This window comes from Gobio gobio (genome assembly GCF_949357685.1).
Source record: "Gobio gobio genome assembly, chromosome: 24".
In the NCBI taxonomy this organism is placed as follows: Eukaryota; Metazoa; Chordata; class Actinopteri; order Cypriniformes; family Gobionidae; genus Gobio; species Gobio gobio.
The window spans coordinates 37,036,368-37,049,519 of NC_137120.1; the positions used below are offsets into that span (position 1 = coordinate 37,036,368).

The 13,152-nt window shown below is 35.9% G+C and overlaps 1 protein-coding gene across 1 annotated transcript in view; it reads left to right on the forward strand.

Annotated features, from left to right (window-relative positions):
- Window positions 1-13,152, forward strand: part of lrp1ba (low density lipoprotein receptor-related protein 1Ba) — a gene marked incomplete at its 5' end in the record, with an annotated part of 414,271 nt that overhangs the window by 274,588 nt on the left and 126,531 nt on the right. The window contains 5 exons of the mRNA XM_079807766.1: window positions 6,208-6,333; window positions 8,897-9,025; window positions 9,369-9,488; window positions 12,028-12,141; window positions 12,251-12,409. Coding sequence (XP_079663892.1) covers window positions 6,208-6,333; window positions 8,897-9,025; window positions 9,369-9,488; window positions 12,028-12,141; window positions 12,251-12,409 — 648 coding nt within the window. The remainder of the gene's footprint in view (window positions 1-6,207; window positions 6,334-8,896; window positions 9,026-9,368; window positions 9,489-12,027; window positions 12,142-12,250; window positions 12,410-13,152) is intronic.

Here is a 13,152-nt window from a genome sequence, read left to right on the forward strand (position 1 = left end):
TTTTACCTACATATTGTAGTCTAGATTATATTTGCTCCCAATATATACATTATAAAATATCATATAGTGATCTAAATTCAGATTTCTGAGCTAGAAATACAGACTGTGATTCATATTATTTTACTCTTAATCTGGATTGGATTCAGATTATGATCTATATTTTGCATCCAGATTGTAATCCGAATTCCATTTGCTCTGAAAATATAGATCCAGATTGTGATCTAGATTCCTTTTACATTAAAGATATAGACTTAAAACAAGATTGTGATTTAGATTCAGATTATAATCTATATTTTACCTGCATATTGTAGTTTAAATTTTATTTGCTCCCAATATATACATTCTAAAATATTATATAGTGATCTAAATTCAGATTTATGAGCTAGAAATACAGACTGAGATTCATATTATTTTACTCTAAATCTGGATTGGATTCAGATTATGATCTATATTTTGCATCCATATTGTAACCCTGATTCCCTCTGCTCTTAATATATAGATCCAGATTGTGATCTAGATTCCTTTTATATGAAATATGTAGACTTAAAACAAGATTGTGATTTAGATTCAGATTATAATCTATATTTTACCTACATATTGTAGTCTAGAATAGATTATATTTGCTCCCAATATATACATTATAAAATATTATATAGTGATATAAATTCAGATTTCTGAGCTTGAAATACAGACTGATTCATATTATTTTACTCTTAATCTGGATTGGATTCAGATTATGATCTATATTTTGCATCCAGGTTGTAATCCGGATTCCATTTGCTCTGAATATATAGATCCAGATTGTGATCTAGATTCCTTTTATATGAAATATATACATTTAAAACAAGATTGTGATTTAGATTCAGATTATAATCTATGTTTTACCTCCATATTGTTGTTTAGATTTTATTTGCTCCCATAAATTCTAAAATATTATATAGTGATCTAAATTCAGATTTCTGAGCTAGAAATTCAGACTGTGATTCATATTATTTTACTCTAAATCTGGATTGGATTCAGATTATGATCTATATTTTGCATCCAGATTGTAATCCGAATTCCATTTGCTCTGAAAATATAGATCCAGATTGTGATCTAGATTCCTTTTACATTAAATATATAGACTTAAAACAAGATTGTGATTTAGATTCAAATTACAATCTATATTTTACCTCCATATTGTAGTTTAAATTTTATCTGCTCCCAATATATACATTCTAAAATATTATATAGTGATCTAAATTCAGATTCATGAGCTAGAAATACAGACTGTGATTCATATTATTTTACTCTAAATCTGGATTGGTTTCAGATTATGATCTATATTTTACCTCCATATTGTAGTCTAGATTCTATTTGCTCCCAATATATAAATTATAAAATTTGATATAGTGAGATATATACTCTGATTCATATTATTTTACTCTAAATCTGGATTTTGGATTCAGATTATGATCTATATTTTGCATCCAGATTGTAATCCGGATTCCGTTTGCTCTAAATATTTTGATTTATACATCAACACTGTGATTCAGATTATGATCTAGACTCTAAATACTATTTATAATTCAGATTCATTTTCTAAGTAATTTTCTAGATCTGTATTGTACATCTCTGATTGTAATCCAGATTTAATTTGCTTTGAATATATCGATTCTAAATACAGATTGTGATTTAGATTCCAATTATTATTGTTGCTTTTATTATCAGTCTACATTCTGGATCCAAATTTATTTTACATAACTTTTTCCCCTTGATTTAAAAAAAGAGATATAGAAATGGCAGTTAAGAGTGCATTTTATTCATGATTTATTTATAAACATTTGAAGAAAAAAAGATTAGTGCATATATTTGCATGCTTTGAATGTGCATTTTCGGTTGTGAACTGGGGTTCTGCTGACAAAAAATCCCCACTAAATGCCCAGCCTGGCCTCCACTGCTTGAAGCACATTTACATAAATTTAGTTTAGTGAGCATGGTGACTTTTACGTTTATGTGTCCCGACCAAGAAACTTACACCTGCAGTGCTCGGTAATTGCATCTGTTAAAACTCACAAGGAGTAACACATTTCAAGTGCCTTAGGCGCAAATCTCTCTAATGCGAAGAAACCAAACTCGCTTCACCCGGGAAGTAAAACCGCACCATGAAATTTACAGAATTAGCAGAATTTATAGTACGTGACACATTTATAGGATGCCCACTTTCCACACCGCCTCTTTCTTGGCTTCGATAGAGACATTTCTTTGTTCGCGGTTCAAGCCTCAGTGTTTCAAAGGACTCTAATGGAAGCAGCTTAGATGCTGGCATGCTAAACCGCAAATGGAGATTTTCTCATCTCAGGCCTCTCTTAGGAGATTTGGACCTCGGTGGCCACCGTTCCTCCTATCTTTATACTGCAGATGACTCTATTAAGGGAATTCTCTCAGACTGTGGTATAAAATGCGGAAAAACATATTCAGCCAAGTCATTCCCCCCAGTCATAACTAAAAGAGAAAAAAACTGCTAAGACAAACTTAAATGGAATGAATATTCTATCCTGTTTCTTTGTTGGTGAGCTGTCCCTTTAAAAGCGGGGGCCATCTGCAATTCCTTTTATTCCAACTAATAAACATTCCTTTATAACCAACGGCCAACAGAAATCAGCCATCGATGAGTCCAAGCTATTTAAAGCCCCATCCCATAATAAGCAAAAGCCTCCCAGGACTGAAGCCTCATGTCGCTACGGTGAAAGACGCTGGCCCAATGCACTCATCTGAATCCTCACCATTTGTGCAGGGGAATACACTCGGCCCAAAGCTCTAAAACCTGGCAACCACGTGTGTGTAGATAGCGCACGGTTCAGAGACCCGCGCTCCACGCCAACGTCTGTGCCAAACACAGTTCAAATTCACACCCGCTGAGGAGCCCAACCCTCTGACTGGCACTGCAAGAGTGCCCTTCAAGCCGTGTGTGTGTGTGTGTGTGTGTCTGTCTGCGCTACCGGGCAGAATGTGTTGCGTTAAAGGGGTCCTATTGTGCCCTTTTACGAAGTTTTGATATTGTTTTGGGGGTGTACTAGAATAGGTTTTCATGATTGATTGTTCCAAAAATGCACTATTTTTCACACATTTTACATTATTGCAGCTCCTCTCTTCCCAGTTTGTCTTAAAGCCACAATATGTATTTTTTCGCCGCTAGAGGTCGCTTATTCAAAACAAAGGCGTAGCTGGATGACGCCTTGATTTCACGGAGTATGTAGGGTAACGCAACGTTGTTTTCTGTCAATGAATGTATCCAAAAAGTTGCTCGCCTGTCTAACAAATCACATACTATATTGAAACGTCTTCTGTGTTTTCATGGTTTCTACAAAAGAAACCGAGGAAATTGAGGGTAACGCGGTTATGATGTCATTGATAGGAGATGGTTAACCCCTAAGAGTCTGAGCTGTTTTGGGGCCCTTTAGTAGTTTTGACATGCTCTTACATTTGTGCTTTTTTCAGTTGCTTTGATGGCAAAAGTGTAATTACACTGTATTCAGCACAAACTGGGCTACCATAATATCTAAGCAACATGTATGTACATGCTTGTATTTTTGAGAGAAAAATGTTTATGCATGATAAAAAAAAAAACTCAAAACACAATAGATATGTGTTCACAAGACTTTTGACTAATGGGTGTATTTGCCTAAAATTGCTTATTTCTCTGGATTTAAACATTCTTGGAAACATTTGGGATAATGCAAGTACACAAGTCAACAAAATATATAACATTGTATAGTGGCTTTTGGATATTTTAATCCAAAAATTTTACATATTGTGCCTTTAAACGTCCATAGTTCCTGTTTCAATGAAGCCCCTCCTTCCGAAATACGCAATGCACTCTGATTGGTTAGCTGGCCCAGTGTGTTGTGATTGACGAACCGCTTAGAGTGTGTTCCGGAAATGTCACGCCCCTTAACATAACCACGAGTTTCATCTGCTTAGGTGTACATTTTAACATTGCCATCAAATTGCCATACCAATCCGAGCCCGATTCAGACCCTGAAAATGTTTAAGAACAAAATGATTGTGCACAACCTTTGTAATCATGGATTTTACAGAATGTTTCAGAGTGGTAGGTTCCTAAGGATCAGTGAACACTGACAGTCTTATAGGGCCCTATGATTTCCGTGATGCGGAAAGCGTGGATGGAATTACGGTATCCAGTCGTAAAAATGGAATTTACTGTATAATAGGGATGGGTAAAAAATATAAATTTCTCGCTTTTAATCGATTCTGACTTTTACGAAACGATATCGATTCTTAAATCCCAAGAATCGATTAGTCATCCTGTTTCAGTTGATGAATGAACGGGACATTACAGCGCGCCTCCCATCCAATAAATCGCAATAATCTTTGTGCTTTATTACTATTGACATGAAACACAGTCTCAGATTTCAAATTACATCAAATTACTTCTTTTTTTTTTACGGAATTCAAAAACATAAATACCGTTTTGCCGTTGTGGCGCGAGGTTGCTCTGCCACAGCTCCGCTCAAGAGAAGCGGCAGCACATTAACTGATCTTCTCTTCCGCCTTAAAAGCAGTAACAGCGCAAAATAAACATGAATGAGCATTTGAAAGTGTGTTAAAAGATACAGGACAACTTCCCGAAATCCATATAGTCACATAGAATAGCTCAATCAGTCTTTCAACCGCAGAAAGACGTCAGTAAAACGGCTTGTAAACAATGTCATGTAACGTCACATAGTCAGCTATGAAAAATGAACTCTAGAGAGGAGCATTTTGCTGATTTAATGCACCATAATTACATTGGCTTTTCATTGTTATTTTTAATGTTCTTATGTAGGCTATGTATGAAAGTTTTTATGACAGTCACCATTTAAATGTTTATATTTCAAAAAACGAATTGGAGTAGAAATATGATTTTGTAATTGTAAAGTTAATATTATAACTTTGTTATTATATTTAAAAAAAAACATCATTGTGTGTAATTTAAGTGTTTGTATACAGATCAGTTGATTTTTACCTTCAATATTAGTAGGCTAATGTAGTACCAACTGACTTCCATAGTTTACATCATTAGTTCAGAGATTTGTTTTCCTTGAGAAAATTTGCCATGTATTGTACGTGCTATACATCCAAAATAATCGATATTGAATCAAATTGAAAATCGAATCGAATCGAAAGCTTGTGAATCAAAATCGAAATGAATTGTGAAATTTGTGTCAATACCCAGCCCTACTCCATAATGTGGAATGTCAAGGAATTTCTTCCGTGTTTTCATTTTAACAGTAAATCTCTGTTGTGCTGCACTTTGTTTGACAAAAAAAGTTTAATTTCATATGATTAAAAGATAAATTAAATTAAATTAATGTGTTATGCCTTCCTTTGATTGCCAGAAAATTCTGAAAAAAAACGAAAATTCATAGAAAATAAATAAATAAATAAATAAATAAATAAATAAATAAATAAATAAATAAATAAATAAATAAATAGTTTTTATGAATTCAATTATTTAGACATGCTTTTTGATTATTCAAATTTAATTAAACCAATAAAATGGAATCCAGAAAACTTACAACAGTGGTAAAAAAGTAGTAAAAAACATATTTCATAGGGCCCTAAACATGTCATTTTTGTTAAACGTTTAATAAATTGATGTTCAGTTGTATAAGTTTCATGATTTCAATTAATTAGACATGCTTTTTGATTACTAAAATTGAACTTAACCATTTAAAATGAAGTCAAAAAAAAAAATCTAACACCTCTACCTCTTTTTTTGCGTAATCTGTGGGCGGGTTATTATTTAACGCTTTAAAGTGTACGGCCCTCGTTCCCAAATATAAAATATGCTGTGATTGGTTAGCTAGCCCAGTGTGTGCTGTGTTGTGATTGGTGCACTACTTAGAGCATGTTCCGGAAATGTCACGCCCCTTAACATAACCAAAATGAGTTAAAAGTTACCAAAATGATGTGCCATACCAAAATGGCACTTCGTTACTTACAGCTGATTATTGGGCAATCTCATGTGAGTGACAGGTCCTGAAAAAAAAAGATGTGCATGGATAAATCATTTATAGGACTTCAGTATTCCATAAAAAATATGAATTGTCGATTTTAATTTCATGGTGATTACCCCTAAGCACGAGCTGTAAAACTTCACAATTTGTTGCGATGTACTAAAATGAGTGATTTGTTATTAAGGATTTCTCTTATTACTTCCAGGTGAGTCGTCCCCCTGCAGCGTGAATAATGGAGGGTGCCATGACCTCTGCCTTTTGACTCCTCTTGGTGTGGTAAACTGTACTTGCCGTGGGGAACGGATAATACTGGATGATAACAGATGTGTATGTAAGTCCTGTACCCTCTCTCTCTGTTTCTCTCGCTCATTTTCCTGGACGTTTTTCAACTCGCCCCAAATTTTCTAGTGTGTCCTGGTACTTTGAGTTATGTGGTGAAGTCCATTTGCTGTGCAAACAACTTTATTACTTCAATATCATTCTAGAGGTCCAGTTAGTGCACTAGTAAGAACTCTAGAAAGATTCTGTTTTTGAATTGAATGACTGTGATTTGGATTCTACATCAAGATTGTGATTTGGATTCCTGTTGCTCTGAATATAGATTCCAAATCCACATTGTGAATCAGATTGTGTGGTCTAGATTCAGATTATGATCCATATTCTAAATCCATATTGTGATTCAGATTAAGTTTGCTCTGAATATGTATTTCTGGAACCAGATTATGATCTATATTGTACATCCATACTGGAATTCAAAAGCATTCTCACTCTGAATGTAGATTCTAAATCCAGTTTGTTTCAGATTTCCCTATGCTTTGAGTATAGATTCTTGATCATGATTGTGGTCTAGATTCAGATTATGATCCATATTCTAAATCCGTGATTCATATTAAGTTAGCTATGAATATGTATTTCTGGAACCAGATTATGATCTATATTGTACATTCATATTGGAATTCAAAAGCATTCTCACTCTGAATGTAGATTCTAAATCCAGTTTGTTTCAGATTTCCCTATGCTTTGAATATAGATTCTTGATCATGATTGTGGTCTAGATTCAGATTATGATCCATATTCTAGATCCAGATTGTTATTCAGATTAAATTAGCTATGAATATGTATTTCTGGAACCAGATTATGATCTATATTGTACATTCATATTGGAATTCAAAAGCATTCTCACTCTGAATGTAGATTCTAAATCCAGTTTGTTTCAGATTTCCCTATGCTTTGAGTATAGATTCTTGATCAAGAATTGTGGTCTAGATTCAGATTATGATCCATATTCTAGATCCAGATTGTTATTCAGATTAAATTAGCTATGAATATGTATTTCTGGAACCAGATTATGATCTATATTGTACATTCATATTGGAATTCAAAAGCATTCTCACTCTGAATGTAGATTCTAAATCCAGTTTGTGTCTCAGATTTCCCTATGCTTTGAATAAAGATTTTCGCTCAAGATTGTGGTCTAGATTCAGATTATGATCCATATTCTAGATCCAGATTGTGATTCAGATTAAATTAGCTATGAATATGTATTTCTGGAACCAGATTATGATCTATATTGTACATTCATATTGGAATTCAAAAGCATTCTCACTCTGAATGTAGATTCTAAATCCAGTTTGTTTCTGATTTCCCTATGCTTTGAATATAGATTCTTAATCAAGATTGTGGTCTAGCTTCAGATTATGTATTTCTGGAACCAGATTATGATCTATATTGTACAGTCATACTGGAAGTCAAAAGCATTCTCACTCTGAATGTAGATTCCTAATCCAGTTTGTGTCTCAGATTTCCCTATGCTTTGAATAAAGATTTTCGATCAAGATTGTGGTCTAGATTCAGATTATGATCCATATTCTAGATCCAGATTGTGATTCAGATTAAATTTGCTCTGAATATGTATTTCTGGAACCAGATTATGATCTATATTGTACATCCATATTGGAATTCAAAAGCATTCTCACTCTGAATGTAGATTCTAAATCCAGTTTGTGTATCAGATTTCCCTATGCTTTGAATATAGAGGTCTAGATTCAGATTATGATCCATATTCTAAATCCAGATTGTCCTTCAGATTTCCCTTACTCCGTATAAAGATTCTACATCAAGAATGTGATCAGGATTCAGATTATAATCTATAATATTAATTCTGGAACCAGATTATGGTCTGTATTGTACATCCAGATTGTAATCCAAATTAATTTTGCTTTGAATATAGATTGTAAGTCCAGTTTTTTGTTTCAGATTGCAGATTTCAGATTTATTTTGCTACACTTTAAATGCCAAGAGGATGGCAGTTTAGATCCTATCTGTGTTATGTCTTTACTCCACATAATTTTCTCTAGTAAACTCTAGTAATCAATATAATGGATATACCTTAAATGTGTGTGTGTTCCTATCTTGATCTTGATACTGAAACATCCATCAACCTAGAATGGATCTATATTTATGTTTTTTTTTTTTTTTTTGTCTCTCTCCCCAAACTTTAAGAACATTAGATGCTTAGATTCAGGACAGCTTTATTCAGACACTATACACAGAGACTTTCAGTCTGGGATTGCAGCAGCGCTCAACACTCGCTTTGAGAGGATTACAGGGCTTATACACAGATGTGTTTTTGTGTTCATACAGCTAGACATAGTGCATCTGATGGAATGGAACCGAACGCAAGGGACTCTAGGCAAAGGCCAAGGAGAGATCTCTCTGACATTTGTGTACATATACTAAAAGAAAAAAGTGCAAATGGAACTTGCTCCATTGCTACGTATGACCTTGAGTCCTTGGCTGACTATGTGACAAACACTCCAGCAGTCAATGCACATTCCTAATCTTTACTTCAGCACATCACAACTCTGCACATGTCTTTTACTCTTGTCTTCTAGCCATGAACTCCTCCTGTAACATCCACTCTGAGTTCCAGTGCGGAAACGGGGAATGCATCGATTACCAGCTGACATGTGACGGAATCGCACACTGCAAAGACAGGTCGGACGAAAAGATGCAGTATTGCGGTAAGAAGGCAGGCAGGATTATATGTTTGAGTCCTCAGGTTTCATGTCTAAACTGAATGAAGGAAGCTTCAGAAGGTCTTCCTGTTCTCCTGTGACTTGGGCTAATAAGACGAGCTTGCTGCAGTCTGGCAAAAACGTAATGAGTGCAAGTGATGTGACCGACCAACTGCTGCTCTCTCTCTCTATCTCTGTCCTTGCATTCTCAAGCAGAGTTTCAAATAAAGCAGTAGTTCTCGGATGAATACTTTTTACATTGCACATATCCATCCATCCAAAATTGCTGTAGTTACATACATGCTATTGCAAAGTCCTATGCCTAATTTTCATCTTTTTCATTCTCTAGAAAACCGGAACTGCAGACACGGCTTTAAATCATGTTATAACCAACGCTGCGTGGCCAACCATCGCTTCTGCAATGGCGTTAATGATTGCGGGGATAACTCGGATGAAGTTTACTGTAACAGTGGGTATTTTTTTTTATTCTTGTTACAGATTTGAGTCCAGAGTTGGTCAGTCCAGGAATGTTTGTTTTTCAATGTTCTACCCAACAAGAGAAATTCAGACCATTAATCAATACACCCTTTAATCCTTGCCTTGCTACAACGTGTAAATAACAACATTAAGCCTTAATGCAGAAACACATCTATAATGTAGACAGTACAAACCACAGACCTCTGTACTATGCTTCTGAGAAAGCCAATGAAAGTTGTTCTCTTGCCAGCAATGCAGAATCGAATCGGCTTTCCAGAAACTGTTTTTATGTGATTTTGTAAATGAACGACTAATCTCATTACAACTACTTTTTTATTGTCTTGTCACCTGTAGCCAATGAAATTTCTTAGCTCCACTTTATACGAATCAAACTCATGCCTCTTTAAATGGGCCAGGTTTGCATTCACACTATCTCTGGACTTCTCATTTTTAAACGTAACGGTTCAGTTTCTGTTTACACATATTTTTGTCTGTAAGTATTCTTTATAATTTGGAATTATGAAAATGTATAAGGGAAGTTAACCCATTCACTGCAAAAAATAAAATGCTTTTGTTATTTAGTATTTTTGTCTTGTTTCCAGTCTAAATATCTATAAGGTACAAGTGTAACGGAGGCCAGCTAGTTGTTGCTGTGTGAGTAAACCTCATTCCTCTGATCTCAAGAGATGCTCTAGTGACTGTCGCTGGAGGTTGCAGCCTTTAGCCTCCTTGTTAGAGCGTCTGACTCTCATGCCAGCGGACCCGGGTTCGCGCCAGGTTGGAGTGGGCGGTTCGAACAGGAGGGGTTATATTGGTGCCGTGACCCGGATGAGAGTGAGGTTTAGGGGGTGAGTGTAACGGAGGCCAGCTAGTAGTTGCTGTGCAAGTAAGCCTCACTCCTCTGATCTCAAGAGATGCTCTAGTGATTGATGCTAGAGGTTGCAGCCTATAGCCTCCTTGTTAGAGCATCTGACTCTCATGCCGGCAGACCCGGGTTCGAGTCCCGCTTGGAGCAGGTTACACAGGCGCTTGAAAAAATGTACTTACGCAGAGTAAAAATTCTTCACTACTGTCCGCCTCTGGCAAAAACTCACTTCTTTAGATTTTTTTTTCCAGAAAACAAGAAAAAATATCTTATGTCATTTTACTTATCTAGTAAAAGCATCTTGATTTAAGAATGTTTAGATATTTGGACTGGAAAAAAGACTTTTTTTTAAAAGAGTTTTTAAAAGCAGTTAGAAAAGCATTTTTTCGCAGTGTAGCACTTTGCGTTCACATTACATGCTGAACTGATCTCAATTTGGATTGCTTTAAAGGGTTTTGGTTTATTTTAAAGTGTTCTGACTTTATTTAAAGTGGTTTGGTTTGCTTTAAAGTTGTCTTAATTCAAAGCATTTTGTTTTGCTTTAAAGGTTTAGTTCACCCAAAAATGAAAATTACCCCCAATTTACTCACCCTCAAGTCATCCTAGGTGTATATGACATTTCTTCTTTCAGAAGAATACAATCAGAATTATATTAAAAAAGTCCTGGCTCTTCCAAGCTTTATAATGGCAGTGAATTGTTGTCTCAAGTCCATAAAAGTGCATCTGTCCATCATATAACTGCTCCACACAGCTCTGGGGGGTTAATAAAGGCCTTCTGAAGCAAAGTGATGTGTTTGTGTAAGAAAAATATCCATATTTAAAACTTTATAGACTAAAATAACTAACTTCCGGCGGATTGCCGTATGCATCAATTTACGGCGAAAGAGTAACCCTTGACCCTTGACGCATGTATTGACGAACGCAGAAGCACAGAGGATAGAGCAAAACAAAACCCTGGTCATGAAATAGAGTCTAAAATGCGAATTTTTAAAGAGAAATTGCAGAGGATTTGGATATAAGAGAAGAGGGGCTTGAGTTTGTTGCCCAGCCCTATCCGCGAGAGGCATCAAAGCTTGCGTTGCTCCTGCATCCTGCCTCATACATTGCGTTAGGAGTTACTCTTTTAGCGTGAGTCGACTTGCGTACCGTTGACCGCTGGAAGCTAGTTATTTTAGGCTATAAAGTTTTAAATATGGATATTTTTTCTTACACACTTCGCTTCAGAAGGCCTTCATTAACCCCCCAGAGCCATGTGGAGTAGTTATATGATGGCTTCATAAAAGAGGCAACCATTATAAAGCTCGGATTAGCCAGGACTTTTTCAATATAACTCAGATTTTATTCGTCTGAAAGAAGAATGTTATATACACATGGCTTTAGGGTGAGTAAATCATGAGGTAACTTTCATTTTTGGTTGAATTAACCCTTTAAAGTGGTTTGACTTCATTTAAATAGTTTGGTTCTTTAAAGGGGTCTGGCTTCACACATGAGCCAAAAATACACATTCAGTACCCTGAAATGAATCAAGTTAGCGGTTCTTAAACTATGATGTTATTGAACGGTGTACCTTTATTTCTGTTTTACAATTCTGGGCAATTATTTAATTCAAGTAAAATAATGTCTTGAGGGTAACGTAGAGCATCTACACTTTTCCCTGTGATTCCAGATTCTTCGTGTTTGTCTTCCGAGCGACGTTGTGCAGACGGTTCCTGTGTCCCTGCATCATTCTGGTGTAATCAGATCATCGATTGCGCTGACGCATCGGACGAGAAGAGCTGTAGTAAGATTAACATGTGGAGGCGCTTGCCTGTTCCCACTTCTGATGGTGCGTGATTGCATGTCACTGAACGTGTGAAACACTCGTCTCATTGTCCTCCCTGTGTTTCCAGATAGCACAGACTGCATGGAATACTACAGACTGGGGGCTCGCGCCAGCAAAAGTGAGAGGTTTCTAAGCTGCAATTCCACGTCTCTGTGTGTTCATCCCTCCTGGATCTGTGACGGAGCCAATGACTGTGGGGATTATGCCGACGAAATACACTGCCACGGTAGAAATGCATTTGCATTCTCTCTCCCGATCTGTCTTTCTCTTGTTTGTTTGTGTTCAAAGTACAAGATTGTCACGTTCACAATGGAAAATAGCGCTGGGAACAAAGGGACTTTTTACAAAGTTCACATTGGGGTGCAGTGACGGCTCACATCGCTAGTGCCTTTTATGATGCTCTGAAACATGGACTCTTTTTGACTCAATCACACTGAGGCCTGCCAAATATTTGACAGTAATATGCTTCGATATTTATGATATATGTAGAAGGCCCGTGTCCTTCTGAGAATATTTAGTGACTTATTAAGTCCTTACGGCTGAATAAAACACAACTCTGGAAGTCGATAATTATGTAGATTTTTTGTGCAGAACTTTACAGCCCTGTCAGAATTTATGAGTAGAGCGCACGCACATGAACGGTGCCACAATATCATAATTAAAAGTTGGAAACTCTGGATTTTCTTTGAAAGTTGGGGCATGTCAATGAAAGAATCGTGGTGGAAAGGGTTGCTAACGATCATAATTAAAGTTTAATTGTGAATGTTGACCTACAGTTCAGTTTATATATACACACACACAGTCTTGTTCAAAAGTTTACACACCCCTTGCAGAATCTGTGAATACTTTTCACAAAATATGAGGGGTTTATATTTTACATAAAAAGATGTTTACATATTGTCCACAAGACAAAGAATAGCGAATTTGTAAAAATTTGTTTATGTACCCTTGATTCTAAATACTGTGTCG